General features: G+C 48.3%; 1 protein-coding gene across 5 annotated transcripts in view; it reads right to left on the bottom strand.

Annotated features, from left to right (window-relative positions):
- The window catches only part of LOC142823370 (uncharacterized), a 287,164-nt gene that overhangs the window by 224,119 nt on the left and 43,699 nt on the right, over positions 1-19,346 (bottom strand). For all 5 annotated transcript variants that reach the window (XM_075914347.1, XM_075914343.1, XM_075914345.1 and 2 more), the window contains 3 exons: positions 10,456-10,563; positions 7,801-7,866; positions 7,032-7,139 (listed from right to left, as the gene is read on the bottom strand). In XM_075914347.1, the coding sequence (XP_075770462.1) occupies positions 7,032-7,139; positions 7,801-7,866; positions 10,456-10,563 (282 nt within the window). The remainder of the gene's footprint in view (positions 1-7,031; positions 7,140-7,800; positions 7,867-10,455; positions 10,564-19,346) is intronic.

The following is a 19,346-nucleotide window of genomic DNA, read 5'->3' as shown; positions in this document are numbered from 1 at the left end:
AGAAATGGGATTTCTTCTCTTTTGTGACTAAGCCCTTAACCCATGGGAGTCCACCATGAGTACTGTACATTTTTTCCATCAAGTCATTATGCTTGCAACATGAATACTGTGACACAATTTTTTTTTAAGTAAACTGCATTGTTTCATTTCTGTGTCCTTGGAAATCTGTCTGTGGGATCTGCATGCCTCTGAGTAGGGGATAGCAACCACAGACTGCAGTTTGTATTTTCTCTGTCTTTTTCAAGCACTTTGTAGAAAAGTGCTTGGGGTGCCTCTCGGGTTGGTTTCAAGTGTGCACCCCTGTTTGTGGGTTCAAAGGCACTTGGTGGTGGCATCAAAATCCCCAAAGTATATGTGATAGGACTTTGGGGGGAAGTTTCGTACTCAAGTCTGTGGAGATCAGGTTTTGGGCTGCTTTTGTGGACTTCCCCACTTCTGTATTCATTGTCACAGAGGGTGTGTCTAGACTACAGGGTTTTGTCGACAAAAGTGGACTTTTGTCGACAAAACTATACCTGCGTCCACACTGCCTTTGAGTTATGTCGATGTATGTAAACCTCATTCTACGAGGAATAACGCCTTTTGTTGACAGAGTTCTGTTGACAGAAGGCGTTATTGCATCTACACTGTCCTTTGCATCCACACTGTTATGTCGGCAAAGCGGCTTGCTTTGTTGACAGAACTGGATGTAGTCTAGACGCTCTTTGTCAACAGAAGCTTTGTCGACAATATCTGTCGACAAAACTTCTGTCGACAAAACCCTGTAGTCTAGACGTACCCAGAGTGGGGAATCAGTCTTGGGACATGAGTGTCCCCTCTAATGAGGCTGTGTGTTCAGGGATGACCTTTCTCTCGTCCTCCAGAGCTGCAATGACCATGATTGATGGGAGAACCACACCAGCCCAGCTAGCCAGCTGCAGCTGAGAGAGTCACTGGCACTGGTGGACCCACCAAGAACTGATGCGCCAGAACATAGCAGTTCTGCGGGACATGCACCAGACCTTCTTACAGAAGTTCCGGGAGAAGGCTGATTGGCTCGAGTGCATGCTCACAGAACTGGTGCAGCAGGGTGACAACATCTGTGCCACAATTAGGGAGATCATGGCCCCTTTTGCTGCTCCCCCTGCGCCTGTTCCCATGTTTCCCCTGATCCCCCTTCCTCCCCTGTCCTCCCTGCCATCCTTGATTCAGCTGCAGCTCCCCCTCCTGCACAGCCCCCTCTTGTCCAAGGCCCCACCCAACCTCGATCACAGAGGACCTCAGACCCAAGGTGTCAGGTGCAGGCATTCCCAGTCCTAAACTCCTTCCTAGTTCCCTGCCTCCCTACAACTTCTGACTCTCTCTCTGCCCTCCCGCTTCCCTCCTCTAGGTCTTGCCCCCCACCCCAGTTTTTTAAGATGTATTGTAAAAAGTTAAAACACATTTATAAGAAAGTTTAAAAAAATTAAAATTGATAACAGAGTTTATTTTAAAGTTACAACAGTTTATTTTCAAGTGACAACCAAGTTTTTCTTCAACTTGAAAACAGTGTCTGTCTTGATTTTCCAGAGAATGGAGAAAGGATTAGTGTTATGTTGGGAAATGTATTGGGGGGGTGGCCAAAATGCAAGCCCCCATTGGGGAAGCCCTGGGGAGAGTTAATGGGTTCCTTCAGAAAACCTCTCCCTCAAGGCCACCTGCATACACCCCCCCAACTGATGTGCCAAAAAGCCCAGATCGCGAAAATGGTGATCGGGGCTTTTTTGCAGAAAAGCGCGTCTAGATTGGCCACGGACGCTTTTCCGCAAAAAGTGCTTTTCTGGAAAAGCGTCCTGCCAATCTAGACGCGCTTTTCCGAAAATGCTTTTAATGGAAAACTTTTCCGTTAAAAGCATTTCCGGAAAATCATGCCAGTGTAGACCTAGCCCTAGGTTTGAAGATTCCATCACCTGCCTAGACAACTCATTCAAATGTTTTACCACCCGCCGAGTGAAATAGCTTTTCCTAATATCCAACCTAGACTTCACCCACTGCAATTTAAGATCATTGCTCCTTGTTCTGCCATCCGTCACTACTGAGAACAGCCTCTGTCCATCCTCTTTAGAACCTCCCTTCAAGAAGTTGAAGGCTGCTATCAGATCCCCCCTCACTCTTCTGTTTTGTAGACTAACCAAGCCCAAATCCATCAGCCTCTCCTTATAAGTCATGTGCTCCAACCCCCTAATCATTTTGGTCATTGGACCTTCTCCAATGTGTTCACATCCATTCTATGCTGGGGGACCCAGAACTAGACACAATACTTCAGATATGGCCTCACCAATGCCAAATAAAGGGGAATAATAACTTCTCTAGATCTGCTGCCAATGCTCCTCCTAATGCAACCTAATATACTGTTAGCCTTCTTGGCTACAAGGGCACACTGATGACTCATATTGAGCTTTCATCAATTGTAATCCCCAGTCCCCATTATTTATGAACCCCCCTTTTTCTTTCCTGGGTTAGTCCGGAGCAGGTCACACCCACAGGTGTGCCTGGGCACCTGATGGTTTTATGCCTCGTTATGCCTCGTGAAATGAGGTTTACCAGAGTGGTCGACAAAGGCTTCCCCGTTGTGATGCCAAACAGCTGAGCAGCAGCCATTTTGATGTCAATGAAGTGGCAATTATTTAAATCGCTGCTTCATTTTCCTATGTCTAATAAACAGTACTAGACATAGTACAGGACTAACCCCAACTAACATCCATCGACGGAGCCATTAGTCTAGACATACCCTTAATGGTGTGCTTTGGGAGCCTCTAGAGATAAGATTATTCCAGCAATAATCTGTATCTAACTCCAGAACAACTATTACAAATTATAAAAAATATACATCTAATAGATTACATTAGAATGAACTTGAAGAAACAAGGTTTAACAGATTCACAGTGAATAACATTAACAAAGTAAACAGAAATAATAGGAACTTATCTATCTGACATTTACACCGCCACCATTTATCCCACCCCAAGAGTCCCAGACGCTTGCGTGGATGCGCTTCAAGATCTGCAGCTGGAGTGGAGGTTCTCTCTAGATTGTTTGTGTGTGAGTCCAAGCTATGCAACCAGCTGCAAACTCCCTCTGCCACTGGAGTAGGCTCCACCAAATGCTAGCAGCTCTGGTTCACTGGGCTGGACACTCTGCCTCTCTTTGGACCCAAAGTTGGTCTATATCTCTGGGGTCTATCCCAGGAAGCACTTTCCCAAAGAGCATATTTACATACAGCCTTCTCCTATGTGCTGGTTTTTGTGTAGTTTTTCTGAGCCACAGGCACATCCAGAGTCTCTCCTCTCTAGAGCAACCAGCTGCCCCAAAAGCAGCCTGATAGATCTGAGGGTACATCTAGACTACAGGGTTTTGTCGACAGAAGTTTTGTCGACAGATACTGTCGACAAAGCTTCTGTTGACAAAGAGCGTCTAGACTACATTCAGTTCTGTCGACAAAGCAAGCTGCTTTGTCGACAAAAGCCTGTAGTCTAGACATACCCCTAAATGCAATAACACCTTCTGTCAACAGAAATCTGTCGACAAAAGGCGTTATGCCTCGTAAATTGAGGTTTACCAGCGTCAACAAAACTGCTGAGTTCTGTCAACGTTATGTCGACAGAACTCAGCGGTAGTGTAGACGCAGGTATAGTTTTTTCGACAAAAGTCCACTTTTGTGGACAAAACTCTGTAGTCTAGACACACCCTGAGTCCCAAAGGCTGTAGCTGCAACATAACAGCTCCTGGGCTGGATAAGGCTCTCTACAGCAGCCTGGTTCCTCTGTCCCAAAATGGAGAATCCCAGACTCTGAGACCTTCTCTCCACATGCCCAGACAAGCCCTCTTTTCCTGGTTTTCCTTAAGGGCTCATGAGATTTGCAGTCCTTAGGGCTAGACTGCAGAACACAGGATCCTCCCAGAAAAAGTCAGACACACCTTTAATAAGGGGACTACATTTGCAAAAGAAACAACTATCAACACTAAGAAAGTGACAGCAAGGGCAATTCCAAGCACCATCACTGACTTCAAGAAGGAACTGAGGGAAGAGGTGTGGCTGTCCCCTAGGGATACTGCTCAGGGAGAATCTTCTGGCACTGGTGCATGTGGAGAGCATCTGCCCTCTCTCTTTGAATGGACATGAATAAGCATATGAAGTATTATTATTTATTGTGCACAGGTGTCATGTCTTGCTGGTGGGATCACACAGAGATTTTTGGGGTCATGTAAATAAATCTGAAACTGAGGCCTTCCAACCTTCCATAAAAATACTGATGGGAGTCTCTAGGGGTGTGTCTAGACTACAGGGTTTTGTCAACAAAAGTGGACTTTTGTCGACAAAACTATACCTGCTACACTGCTGCTGAGTTCTGTTGACATAATGTCGACAGAACTCAGCAGTTTTGTCGACGGCTGTAAACCTCATTCTATGAGGAATAATGCCTTTTGTCAACAGAGCTCTGTTGACAGAAGGCATTATCGCATCTACACTGTCCTTTGCGTCTACACTCTCATGTCAACAAAGCGGCTTGCTTTGTTGACAGAACTGGATGTTGTCTAGGAGCTCTTTGTCGACAGAAGCTTTGTTGACAGTATGGGTACGTCTAGACTACAGGGTTTTGTCGACAGAAGTTTTGTCGACAGATACTGTCGACAAAGCTTCTGTTGACAAAGAGCGTCTAGACTACATCCAGTTCTGTCGACAAAGCAAGCTGCTTTGCCGACATAACAGTGTGGATGCAAAGGACAGTGAAGATGCAATAATGCCTTCTGTCAACAGAACTCTGTCAACAAAAGGTGTTATTCCTCGTAGAATGAGGTTTACATACGTCGACAAATCTGCTGAGTTTTGTCGACGTTATGTCGACATAACTCAAAGGCAGTGTGGACGAAGGTATAGTTTTGTCGACAAAAGTCCACTTTTGTCGACAAAACCCTGTAGTCTAGACACACCCTCTGTGTCATCAAAACTTCTGTTGACAAAAGCCTGTAGTCTAGACGTACCCCAGGAGTGGGGTCTGGCAGCAAAATTGGGAATGGGAGTGTATATTGCCCTGTGAGGGTTGAGCACAACCTTCCCCTCTGGATTCTGTGATTTGGTCACAGTGTCACTCTACTTTGGTCATAACAGAGGGACAGCTGAGCCAAATCTTCATAAGAATGTTTCCTCATACATAAGGTCAAACTACCATTCATTCTGATTTAGACTTATTGATGGAGGGGCAGCTGGGCCAAACCTAAATGGCACTAGCTTCAGCGGGTAGCTGAGTTAATCTGTACAGGATAAACTTAAAAATAACAAATAGTCTGGTAGCACTTTCTAGACTATCAAAACATTAGATGGTACCATGAGCTTTCGTGGGCACAGCCCACTTCTTCAGATCCAAAACTCTGGTCATCTGAAGAAGTGGTTTTGCCCACAAAAGCTCATGATACCGTCTACATGTTTTGTTAGTCTTTAAAGTGCTACTTTAAGGTGCATTGAAGTGCTATTTGTTGTTTTCAAAATGGCACTTTTACTTCACATGCCAGGTAGCAAGGCTACTAGATTTAAGGGGGGAATCTCTGAAATGGGGAGACATTTTGCTCCTGCCCTTCCCCCAGCAGTAAGCCTTGCTTGCTGCTCACCAAATCCTGATTTTAAGTAGGAATAAGGGATCTTCCAGAAAAGGCTTTATTTTCCGAAAGATCCAGTCTAACCTGGCGCTTTTCTCCGGCAAAGCCCCGAGCCAGAAAAAAGCGGCAGCCATGTTCATGCAAATGCCGCAGGGAAAATTTAAATCCCCGCAAAATTTGCAATTCCGAAGTGTCTCATTAGCATCCCTTTTCTGGAAAAGGGTGCCAATGTAGACACAGCCCATGTGTATAGGCCTGCTTAAACCCAGGGTTGTGAATTCAATCTTTGTGGAGGCAATTTGGGGCAAAAATTTGTCAGGGATAGTACTTAGTCCTTCTGTGAAGGCAGGTCACTGAACTTGATGGCCTTTCAAGGTCCATTCTAGGAGATAGGCAATCTCCATTAATTTAACACAAGGTGCCAGCCAGTGAACAATCAGCTACTCAAAACATGCATCTTACTTCAAAGACACTTCAACACCAGATTACGGAGAGAGACTTCAGAACTTTTATTTATACTAAAACTCTACACGCTGCGAATGGGCCTTAATTTAGATGATAATTACCTTACACATTACAAAAACAGCCTCTCCACCTCTTGATATTTGTAGTAACTGCAGATTAGCCACCTAATTGACTCTGACAATAAGCAATTTCCTCCTTTCTTGTCTCTTCCTCATCCCCTCACACCTACCTTCTGTAGTTGATTCATTACTGTATAATTTGTTTACTCCATTGTATCCCTTTTGCTATATAATGGCCATGCCAACTCACTTTCAGAACACGAAAGTGGATCTGCCCCAGGAAAGCTCATCACCTAATAAACCATATTGTTAGATATTAAAGCGCTACATGACTGCTTTTTTGTTTTGTTTTACCATGATCGGACTAACACGGCTACTTCTCTGTTACTACTCAATACTGATGTTCCAAAAACAGTTTCCTAGTCTCTTTCAGCCACTTTCAGCATTAGCAATATGGCTGCCTATAATGTCCAGCTGATTACACTTGCTCTTATCTACTCTGCTTGCTCAATCTCTCTGCTGATTTTTGGAAGCCTTGGGGGGAACAGTAAGATTATAAACACCGGAACTGAAATATACAGCAACCTACTTAATAAATTAGCTATTGTTCTTGCAAAGAAGCCTGACTTTGTCCCCTGCACTGGATGGCTTTGGGTCCCAGACTGCAGGCAGCTGAATATTTGTGTTTCTTTCTTTTTTTCCATTAGTGGGAAGATGCCGCAATATACACTCCCATTAATTTTGTTGACTAATGTCCTTTTGTCCTATATCTTTAGCTTTGCTCTAGTCACTGCCCTACAGTGGTTCAGAGAGCAAAGTCCTGCTTCATTGTTTATTTAAATTCCACATTAAACAGTGAATTGATCACTCATGAAGTATGAGTGAAATTCTTACCTTCAGTTTTCCAACAATCACACAGAAGAAAGATATTGATGCCAGCTGTCATGAAGATGACTGTGGTCATGGCGGGGTGTGACAGTACCAAGTTAATCACACCGGCACCTACAAATGTTAGAAATTTCCAGTTATATCAAGCCTGCACGACATACGGCCTGTGGCCCGCATGTGGCCCGCAGCGGCTCACTGTGCGGCCCATGACAACTTTCGGACTTTGCAACGACTGACGTACGCAGGGTGCCCGATGCAGCTGCCACCGTGCTCCACACACACCCAGCCCGGCATGAAGTACCCGAGTGTCTGAGGAGCAGCAGTCAGTGGGGAGAGGTAACCAATGCGGGCCTGGCATGGAGGCAGGTGCAGCACGCTCTGCTAGCCGCTGCCAGTCCTAGGGGGCCCCGAGGCAAGTAGCCTGGCTGGGAGGCGGGCGAGCGCTGAGCCCTACCACTTGTGAGCTGAGCCCACAGGAGGAGCAGACTACCACCGCACCACTTGTTGCTGTTGAATTTACCCTCCTTCCCCCACCTCTCCCTTTCTTCCGGCCTCTTGTCTAATCAGGACCAGGAGAGCTCGGGAGACCCTCCTGCTCCATGCGGAGCTCAGACCCCGCAAGGTATTACGAAGTTCAAATATATAAAATTTAATTACTGTTTTTCATTTTTCCATGATTCATAAATAAATATTAAAATAATTTAATTTAAAAAAATTATTTGTTTGATTTAATTGAAAAATTCTTAATAAAATATCACCCCATCCCCCAACCTACTCTTGTGTCCTGCAGCTGTTTTCTTTGGAGTAATATGTCCCTCGCCGCTTTCTGAGTTGTGCAGGCCTGAGTTATATTAAATATTCATTTAGAGAGTTTGCTTTAATTTTAAATAGAGAAATTTAGTCTAGCAGCTTTTTCTACTTTAAAAATAAAATTTCATTGGCCTTTTTAGGTATGAAAGGACTATAGTAGGGAAAGAACATTAAAACAGATGTCAATGTAAATTATATAATAGATTCATCTAGTACAGTGGTCTCCAACCTTTTTACACCCAAGATCACTTTTTAAGTCTCAGAACAGGCGAAGATCTACCGCCCCGCCCCTTTCTTGAAGCCAGCCCTCTTTATTCTCCTATCCATCACTTGCTATCCCCAGCCCTTATACACTCTGTTAAACAGTTTATTTTTTAATTATGCAATATATAAAATTAAAATCACGTTTATAGTTATGAAATAAATGGTCTGGTTTTAATTCATGCTATTTAAATGTCAAATGAAGCATTTACAATTATACATTTTGTTCTCTGCTATTTTGTAAATCTAAAATCAAGTATTGATAATTATATATTTTTTCTTCCAATAACAAAGTCTCAGTGTGACACCTGTGTCTGAACAGTATCTGCCAGTGTCTTGAAGTCTGGGTTGTAGTCTGAGATTGCTAGTCATATACAGTCCATCAGATGGGCATCTGTGATCCTGTGTTCAGCCTAGGAAGCTTGCTCCAGCACAGCTGGAGCTAGATGCAGCCTCTCTGGGCTGAGCGCAGGGCAGCTGGGCTAGAGGGAAGAGAAGTGGCTACCCGGCCAGCTGGCCATGGTGCTCAGCCATGGTGCACCAAGCTCCACGTGGGCAGGCGCAGAGGAGAAGCTGCCGATCAGCTGGAGCATGGGGCAGCCTCTTTCAGCTGAAAGCCATAGTCAGCTGGCTGGGGTGTTTCAGCCTTTCCGACCTCCCAGCTCTCACCATTCCTCGCAGCTATTCACCTGTGTTGTTGCTGCTCCTCAAATGAGGAAATCTAATATAAATGTACTGCGCAGGCGCGCAGTTCAGAGAGGGCTCAAGAGCTACTCTTAGAGCCCCTGAGATCTACAGGTAGATCGCGATCTACTGGTTGGTGACCACGGATCTAGTAAGATGGCCGAAATTCAAAAATATTCAGAACCTGACATATACTACATGTACCCTTGTTCTAAAAGGGAAACAGAAGGCACTAACTTGCTCAATAACTGGATAAGATATTTTGCTTATATGTACCGTATTTTAGCCAATATAACCTGCAGTATATTTTTTTACTCACCTGGCCTCCAGCCTCTGGGTGGGGGAGCACTCACCTGCACAGAAGCGCTCCCCCTCCCCTTCCCCTGCTGCACAGCCGCCAGCCGCCAGCCTCCAGGTGGGGGAGCGCTCATCTCCTGGTTCCTGTGCAGAAGCATTCCCCCTGCCCCTTCCTGCAGCTACACAGGAACCAGGAGATAAGCGCTCCGCCGCCTGGAAGCTAGAGGCTTTGCAGCTGCAGGAAGGAGCGGGGGAAGTGCTCCTTCACAGGAACCGGGGGATGAGCACTCCCCCACCTGGAGGCTGAAGGCTGGCGGCTGCGCAGCCACAGGAAGGGGCGGGGGAGCGCTCTCATTCCCCCGCCCGGAGGTTGTGCGGCTGCACAGGAACCAGGCAGGGTGAATTCTCCCCCATCCAGAGGGTGGCTAATTCCCCCCCCCCCACACACACACACACAACCCGTAGAAGCCCCTCCTTCTGCACACAGTTTGAAAAAGGTCTTGTATACCCTGCAGGTTATACAGGGTATACAAGATTTTTTTCACTCAAACTGCAAAAACTGCGGGATATATTCGGGTGCGGGGTATATTCGCTAAAAGACTGTATTTCACTGGTGTACACATTATCTGAAGTTGTTGAAAATGTGCCACCTATATGTGTTTAACAGGCGAGATATATTGTCTAAAGAATGGAATACCTCACCTAGGGCAGCTTATGGTACCCAACTCCACTTATGTAAATAAGGTAGTTGGAATCGATGTACCTTAAGCTGAGGAGACTTACCCAGTATTCTCTGTGTCCTTCCAGGAAGAGCCTTGAGGATGGAAGGGTGGGGATGTTGGAGGGACCTCTGACTTTTAGGTCAAGCTGTAGAGACGCATCCATTGCACTCATTTTCTGCCTTCATCTACCTAGTTTTGCCCCTACGTACTTGTGTTATTTGTTTATATTCATCCTTTGTATTTTGATCTAGCTTACACATTTGATAGAACTCCTTTTTTTTAAGGTCATTCAATATCTCTTAGTTAAGCTGGGGCAGGCTTTTGCAATACTTCCTATCTTTTCTACAGAGTGCAACAGAGTGCAACCTTAGTAATATCCCTTTGAAAAACTACAACTATCTTCACTCTTAGCCATGCTTCCTATAGAACCCCAGACTACAGAAAGCAGAGGGTTTCTCTAGTTGGGAGATGCTGTGATATATATTCCCACTTCCAATTTTGCTCACTAGTATCCTTTTCACCTATTACTGCACATTTGCTGTGTTTCTGCTTTCCAGTGAGACAGTGTACCAAACCTTGATTCATTTTTTTTTCAATTTCCACATTGAACAGTGAACTATCACTAGTGAAATACTGGTCAGCATTGATCTTCTTACCTTGTGCTTTGCAAAAATGATACAGAAGGAAGACACTGGTGCCAGTTCCGATGACATAGACTGTATACTTGTACGGGTATGACTCCATCAAGCTAAGGAACCTAGAGCCTAAAAATATTGGAACTTTTCAATTATATTTAATATTCCTGTGGAAAATGATTGTAATTTTAAATAAAGATGTCTAGGTTCATCAGATTTAAGAGTAAGATTGTTAATATATTCTATTGAGCAATAGAAGTAGTGAGTACACATTAGAATAGGTATAGATTCAAAGGTTACTCACGTTTGTAATGCTGCCCCCATGGATGCTTTATACTTAGTCTGCCATTCCAGGTTCTGTATAGGAGATTTTATAGTACTCCGTGTGCAGCACCAACTGGCATACAACATGCCAGTGGGCACTGCGCATGCACGGCCTGAGCTCTCCAGTTCCTTCTCTATTCTGTAGGTCAGGCATGTCAAACAGGCTTCTGGTGGGCCACATGCAGCCTGATCAAAATTTTTTGCTGCCCACCACTACATTTTTATAGAAGAATAAAGTGCAGCCCACTGGCCGCACAGAGCACATTACTGAGTGCAGATCACAGCCGGCCGACCGGCTGCTTTGTGCACAGCACCACAGTGACTGCTCACGGCCGGCTGGGCCACTCTGCACATGGCACTCAGCACATGCTCATGGCCAGCTGGGTCACTCTGTGCTGGGTGCTTCAGCACATGTTCATGGCCGGCCGCTCTACGCAGGCATCGAGCGCCTGCTCACAGCTGGCTGCTGTGCTCATGCCGCCCCAGTGTCTGAGGAAGAAATGTGTGGTGGCAGCGGTGGCTCCGGGACACAGGCATTAGGTTGCAGGAGCTAGGAGTGCCTGGCTCTGGGGAAGGGAGGATACATTAGGATGGAGGCAGCTGGTTCTGTGGGAGGGAGGAAGCATTAGTTTGGGGGTTCCTGGCTTTGCGGAAGGGATGAGGCATTGTCTTATTGGGTTAGAGCACGGGGGGAGGCTCTGTGAGAGTGGAGGGGGATTGGGTTAGAACAAGGGTATGGGAGTGCCTGGTTCTGGGGGGGGGAGGAATATTTTCTCAACATTTTCTTTTTTATTTATTTATTCCCAAATAAAATCACAAAATGTATATTAATTTTATATCAATAAATATGTCAAGTTTTTTCAATTGCATGAATATTATATGTTTATGCAAAATCTCAAACTTACGAATCATCTGAAATTTTCACAGAAGCCTGTTCTATTTGATTAACCAAGGTCTATACTTGTTTTTATTTCAACAAAACAAGTTATGTATCATATAAAAAATTTAAAAGTACCTTACATTTATATTTAAATTAAAAATTATTTTATATGGGCAAACAAAAATTGTATACATCAAATTATTGTATGTATTAAAACAAGACCTGAACAATTATAAAATATACCTAAAACATAATCTGTAATAATAAATAATTATGACTTTCTGATAGAAGTACATTTTCTTTGGAGGCCCTGAAAGCTATCTGTTTTCGTTTGTGCAACCCTCAGTAGGCTTCGAGTTTGACATGCCTGCTGTAGGCGCTCCAGGTCTTAAGCAGAGGGGACCAGGATGGGTCATGGAGCATCTACGGGGACACCATCTCAAAGAACTCCAGCTAATGCACAAGGTGAGTAATCTTTGTTTCTTCTTTGGGAGGTTTCTGTGGATGCTCCATGCTTGGTGATTAGCAAGCAGTTTTAGCCTGTGGTGGCAGGGGCTTCAGAATATTGTGAAAGGCCAATAACAGATGCAGCCCTTTGAGGAACCTTTTGATTATAGGGTGAGTAAAAGTGGACCAACCCTCAATTTTGTGGTAGGATTTATTTACCTCCACAAGGGGGGCACCATCCGTGAGGGGGGCACCATCCTCCACCAGAAGGCAGATGATGTGCTTTTTGGACCCCCTCTTTTTCTCCAGGGCATAGAAGAAGTGGGAGCCTTGATCTATCTGCCAAAGGAGATGGATGCGAGAATGAACAAAGGCACCCTGGGCCCCAAGGTCCTCGAGGGCCCGGAGTTCCTCCCGCTTCTCCTGGTACATGCAGCAGAGGGCTGGATCTCCGGGGCTGCTGGCAAGCCATCTCTCTAGTTCTAAGACCTCCTGTGCCAACTGCTCTGTCGCTGCATCCCTCTGCCATCTGGGCTCCCAGGTATAGGTGCATGCACACCTTCCCCACATCTCACGACCACCATGCCGAGGGAAAGGCGCATCACCACTCACGTCAGGCCAGCCAGAACTCCCAGAAGGACGCTATGAAGCCCACATCCTCGAGCAGGCTGTTATTGAAATGCCAGTAGGCCAGCCCCAGCCTCTCTGAGGAAAGAGAGGCTGTCACAGCCACCAAATGGTGGTGCGAGAATGGGGTGAGCCTAATGCTAGAGGAGTGGGCCCGGAAGAGATGATTACAAGAAAGGTAAATGCGGTCCAACCGGGAGTGGAAAGACCGCACACCTGGACGTAGATAAACACAATGGAAAAACCCACCACCTGGATGTAGGTAAACACAATGTCTCCATTGTGTCTCGCCAGAAGCCCACCAGGGAGTGATGGTCTATTATCTCCCGAGGATGTCTTTGGTGGCTGGGCACTGTTTGGGTACAGTCCTGCTCCTCAAGGGTACAGTCCTGCTCCTCAAGGGTACAGTCCTGCTCCTCAAGGGTGCAGTTGAAATTCCCACCCAGGACCAGGTACTCACAAGGATCCAAAGAGCTGAGGAAGGCAGGCGCCCGCTGATAGAAGCAGAGCCTCTCTGGGCCAGATGTTGGGGTGTAGATGTTAATGAGATTTAATGTCAGTCCCTCCATCCAAGCCTGGAGATGCACTAGGTGACCCTGCACAACCTCGGCAGTCCCCAGCACCCCAGGGTTTATTTCAGCCACCCCAGATTGACGGGCTGACAGGTGGCTGAAATAAACCCTGTCCCCCCACTCCAGCTGCTAGTTAGCCTCAGAGGCCACAGCTGTATGGGTCTCCTGCAGGAATATGACAGAGTAACCCTCCTCCCAAAGGAAGGAGCATATCTGACACCTGCAGAGACCCAACCCACAGCCCCAGGTTTTTAGAGTGGTAAAAATGAGTGGCAACATCAAGAGGGCTGGGGAAGATCCTTGCCAGCAGGAGTGCTAGCAATCCCCATTGGGCCCTGCAGCAAACAGTGACTGTACCCGAAAGTGAGCAGGGCGTCACAGAAGTTACGGACCTGCTGGTAGGCTGCAGCCTCCCACTGCCCGGTCCCTTTACCCTCCCCCAAGAGGGCCCTTACCATTTGCAGTACAAGATAGAAATCTCCCCATCACTGAAGGGCGAGAGCGACCTTGTTCTTGGAGCCACGAATGTCTTCCAAGAAAACATGTATCTCGCCCTTCAGCACATCTGGCGTTGGGGCCTCGGGCCCTCGAACACCTTGGGGTCAGACCCCTCTGTGAGCCCTGAGACCCATTGACATGGGAGTTCAGGGACTCTAAAGTCCCTTCTAGGAAGATGGTAAGGACAGTGGCGGAGGGAGAACAGCCCCAGATGTGCTGGGAGCAGGAGAAATGAAAACCGCCTCCCAGGGGCCACGTCTTGGCTAAATGTGGCAATCCTGGGGGCGGCAGTAATAGAGTAAGGGGAGGAAAAGAGGTCAGGAAGGGGATCAGAAAAAGGAGGAAGAGGAGGAAGGGGAGTAGGGCAAGGAAGAGGTGGGGGATTAGGGAAAAGAAAGGACGGAGAAAGCAGGTAGAGGGGTGGGAAGTTCAATTGCGAGTGGTTGAACTGGGAGCAGGAGTGGGGCAGAGGTTAGCAGATGGAACAGGGTGAGAAGCCTTAGCGGAGGAGACGCTGGGATGCGGCGCCTCCTCGCAGGGCAGGGAATCGGTAGCAGCAGTGGAGGTACTTGATGTCTCCCCAGTGCTGGCCTTCAGTGCCACACAGAGTGCTGAATCAGAGACCCCAGTGGCATGGGTGATGAGAAGTGATGGAAGGTCCCACCTGCTAAAAGACTCCAGGGCTATGTCTAGACTGCAAGCCTCTTTCGAAAGAGAGCGTCTAGACTGCATGTTGAACTTTCGAAAAAGCAGCTTGCTTTTTCGAAAGAAAGCATCCAGTGAGTCTGGATGCTCTCTTTTGAAGAAGCCCTATTTACATTGAAGAACGCCTTCTTTCGAAAGAGGAACTTTCGAAAGAAGGCGTTCTTCCTCGTGAAATGAGGTTTACCGCCATCGAAAGAAAAGCCGCGTTCTTTCGATTTAATTTCGAAAGAACGCGGCTTGAGTCTGGACGCAGGGGAAGTTTTTTCGGAAAAAGGCTACTTTTCCCGAAAAAACCCCTGAGTCTGGACACAGCCCAGGGTTTTAGTGGTCATGACTGAAGTGTTACTTATGGCTGGGGAGATGGTCGCACGCTGGAGCAATTCAGAGGCAGGGGAAAGGGAAAGTGGGGAAGGAGAGGACAGTTGTTTTCCCTCTAGGACAGGGTGATGCCCCTCTAAGGCAGCCAGGGTCAACTCCAAAGCCTCCACTTCTTGGGAGAGGAAGGCAAGCCCACCACCAGATGATGGCCCTCCGCCTCCTCACTGGAGCTGGGAAGACTGGGAGTATCCTCCATGGACACCCCCTCTTGCAGGGACCCCAGGAGGGAGGTGATCAACCCTCCCACAACCGCCATGGTCACCTCGACTACCCCATGGTGCTGTGAAGCATCCGGGGGCTCAGAGGGAGGGACGGCTCCAGCATCCATCCCCATAAGTGCAGGGAGTTTCTCCTCCCCCTCAGTGGGTGGGGTGGATCGCCGGGCACGCTTGCGTTACCTCCTCATGCAAGCTCCCATCCCTCGGAGGAAGAGGGCTGGGCCTGAATGGGGACAAGGGCAGTGGTGGGAAGGCAAAGGAAGATGGGGGCACTGCAGGGGACAGCAGGGGAAAGGGACACCTCCCCCTGAGGTAGGTCCTGCCCAAGTCACATCACTGACCTTGCTGCCCTCTCCTCCGCAAACCTGACCTTGCCGCTTTTTGCAGTAGAAGTAGCACCCACGCACTCATCTGGGTCCTGTGGAGCCCGAGCAGAAATGATGATGATCATGGTTGGAGGAGAGGTGACCCCAGGGTCCGGACCATCAGGGCCACCAGCGATGGTGGGGTCTGTGCCCTCCCAGTTGTCAGTGGTCCTGGGTGCCTCTCCAAATTGGGTCGGGGCAATCCCTTGGGATGTGCCCTGTCGCCTGACAGAGAAAACACTGGGCCTCCCCCGTGGTGTAGTACACCCGATACCGGGCCCCTTGATGGGATACCAGAAATGACCCTTCTAGGGCTTCTCTACCACATCCTGACAGCAGTAGTTGGATTTGTACCTGCTGGCAAAAGGAAGCGGCATGGTGGAGGGTAGGATCTTTGCAGCCTAAAGGAAGGGGACTCAGGACTGACAGAGGCCTCCCCAGGGTGGAGAGGAAAGGAAGTAGGGCAGCATTGAGGAGGAAGAGAGGAACAGAGGAAAAAAACACCCGTATGCCAAGGTCCTCCAAAGTCTTGAGGGGAACGTGGACTCCCCCCACTGCCAAACCCCTTTCCACCACCTCCTGGTGGAAAAATACCACTTTCCCGAACATCTTAGAGGCCGCTACCACAGCTGCGGGCCCCACCACGTGAGCCATTGCCCGCACATAGGTCTCCACATGGGGCGAGGCCACCACCAGGAGACAATGAACCCTATTCTTTCTGGTCAGGGTGGGAAAGGGGCCACTGCCACTGGAGGTGGAATTCCAGGAAGCGGCTTGGGGGGCAGCAGGCAGAGGGGTGGCAGCTACCTGGGTGTCACTGTCACCCCAGAGCTGGTAGAAGGAACAGGGGAGCAGGAGTGGGGAGCCATGGCCGACATGGGGGCTGTCAAGTGAACCCTCGCCTCAGGAGATTTTGCCTTCTGGGCTGGGCTTTTGCCCTTTTTGGTCCCCCGGTCCTTCCTACCCTTCAGGGGAGCCTTCTCAATGGTGACTGGAGGCACCATGGCAGGAGTGGTAGAAGTCCCAGGGCCCTCTTCCATGTCCGCCCCCTCTACTGTAGTGATGGGGGGCCCGGCAGCCTCAGAGGGGTTGTTGTTTTTAGGGAGGAATGGGGAAGCGTCAGCAGGGCTGTCACCGGACAACCCTTCCATTGTGGTCATGGGTGGGGAGGGAAAAGACAAAACAAACAATTAGAGGAGGACCAAAAATGCCAGGGGAGGGAACAGGGAGGGAGAGGGAGGAGAGGAAGGAGGTTCACCGCTCCCCCTCACGAGACTGGAAGTAGGGTGAGAGGGTGGTGATTCAGAAAGGGGAAGGGGGAAAAGGAGTAAGGAATATAGCTCCCAGAACAGGATGGAAAGAGCGGCTCCTCCACCTGCACTGGGGAGATGAGGGGTAAATTATTATTTAAGGAACATGGGGAGAAGTGAAACTGTGTGTGTGGGAAGGGTAGCTAAAAAGGAGGAGGAAGATCAAGTGCCAAACAAAAGAGTGGGGGAGGAGGGCATGGGCACACAAGAGGATAGATAGGACAAGCAGTGGAGAAGGAAGGCAGGCAATGAAGAGATGCGAGGGCAAGGCAGAGAGGGAGAGGGAGGAGACATGGCTGTGGGAAGGGAACCACTGTGCCCACAGGTGCTTGAGTAGCAGGCCCACAGCTCCTGCTGCAGGACCCAGAAGAGCAAAGAAGGGCAAGGAGGCAATCAGAGGGGCTGAGAATGCAAAGACCCCTACAGCAACTATGGCTGGGGAGGGAGTGGCAGCAGAAGTGCAAGGGCAGATTAACCAAAGGAAGGTGAACCACCCTCTCCCCCAGCACCCCAAAAGAGCCACACCCAGGAACCCTGATGGAAAGTGGGGAAGTGGCCCACGGAGGGGCTGCTACTCATGGGGCAAGGGCCAAGCTACACGGCCTACTCGGGGCTGCTCCCACCCACAGGGCCCTGGGCCGGAACCCAGAGCAAGTGGGTGGGACCAGGTTCCCCCCAACCCTCCTGTCTGGCTGGAAGGGCCAGTAGGGAGCGGAAAGAGAAGGACACTTGACTGGCCAATGGTGAAAAAAGGTTCTGGTAGCGGGGCACCCTTGCCTTTGTGGCAGTATTAGGAACACTGCAAGTCTCCGAGGCCCACTAGAACCCGCCAAGAAGCGCAGGACCCACAGGGCTTAGCCCAGACTTTGCCACAAGGTCTACTGATAGGTGACCTTATGTGCAGAAGAGGATGTGTGCAACCAAGGAGTTGAGTACCCATTGATGATGCTGAGGGAAACGTCTGCTGAGAGCATCCACCATTATATTGGTGGCTCCTGGTATGTGAATTGCAGAATTGTGGATGTTCTGGTTCATGCAAAAATTCCACAGTTTTATGACCTTAGTGCACAAGAATCAAGACCTGCCCCCCCCCCCCCCCCCCCGCTTTGTCTGTTGATATAAAATACACAGGCAATGTTTTCTGTAAGAACACGCACATGTTTGCCGATGATGGAGGGCAGGAAATGATGGCAGGCATTGTGCACAGCACACAGTTCCAACAGGTTTATATGCAAGCATGTCCCTAAGCAATCTGTAGCACCATAGCCTATGTGAGAAGTGTCTGTAGTGATCATGCAGTTGAGGGAGGAGCGCAGTGGCATTTGAAGGGCCAAATCTGATGATTGTCTTCATCTTTGAGGCCGAGTTTGGTTCCTGTTCGTATTGCTATCTGGGCATTGACTGAAGTAGACCATGTAACAAGGCCATTGATAGGACTGGTATCAGTACTGTCTATGGGTATGTCTACACTACCCCCCTAGTTCGAACTAGGGGGGTAATGTATGCATACCGAACTTGCTAATGAAGCCCGGGATTTGAATTTCCTGGGCTTCATTAGCATAAAGCCGGCGCCACCATTTTTAAAAGCCGGCTAGTGCGAACCCCGTGCTGCGCGGCTACACGCGGCACGGACTAGATAGTTCAGATTAGGCTTCTAATCCGAACTATCTGTACGCCTCGTGGAACGTGGAACGAGGTGTACAGATAGTTCGGATTAGGAAGCCTAATCCGAACTATCTAGTCCGTGCCGCGTGTAGCCGCGCAGCACGGGGTTCGCACTAGCCGGCTTTTAAAAATGGCGGCGCCGGCTTTATGCTAATGAAGCCCGGGAAATTCAAATCCCGGGCTTCATTAGCAAGTTCGGTATGCATACATTACCCCCCTAGTTTGAACTGGTGTAGACAGCACTGGGGGCCAGCAAGTCCCCCAGAACCGCTGGCGCTAAAAGGTCCCTGCGTAGCGGGCGGTGTGAGCTTCATGGGTATATGGATAGCCAGGCTGCAAAGGGTGGTGGAAAAGTCCTTCATGGTATGAAGGACTTGTTGGTTCGCCCACAACTTCTCCCCATCAAAGGGCAAATCCTCAACAGTGGATTATATTTCTTGAGGGAACATGAATGGGAGAACCATGAGGCCCTGTGCAACACAATCACTGTGGCCATGATTCAAGGCACTGTGTCTGCACCACCAAATGTGACCTGGAGGGCTGCACAGGAAATAACATGCCCCTCAGCAACAGTGGCTATAATGTGAGGTCTCTTTGCCTCTGGAATGTTGTCTGCAAAGTCCATCAACGTAGAGTAAATTCTAAAATCATACTTTGTCATCAAGACTGAGTAGTCTGAAATCCTAAACAGTCAATTTGCAGATGAGCAGGTCTTAAGACCAAAGAGACTGAGTCTCTTCCTATCCTTGTCTGGTGAAATGGTGAGGAAATCATCTTGCTTCACCCATTAGTCAGTTGGCTCCACCATTAAGGAGTTCAGCGTTGGATTGGTAAATAGGAACTCCGAACTCTTAACGGGCACCTTGTATTTTTTATCAGCTCTCTTGCATGTAGGTAGTATCAATGAAGGAGTTTGCCCAATC

Source organism: Pelodiscus sinensis, chromosome 33 (genome assembly GCF_049634645.1).
Source record: "Pelodiscus sinensis isolate JC-2024 chromosome 33, ASM4963464v1, whole genome shotgun sequence".
Classification (NCBI taxonomy): domain Eukaryota; kingdom Metazoa; phylum Chordata; order Testudines; family Trionychidae; genus Pelodiscus; species Pelodiscus sinensis.
This window is presented reverse-complemented; position numbering and strand designations above follow the sequence as displayed.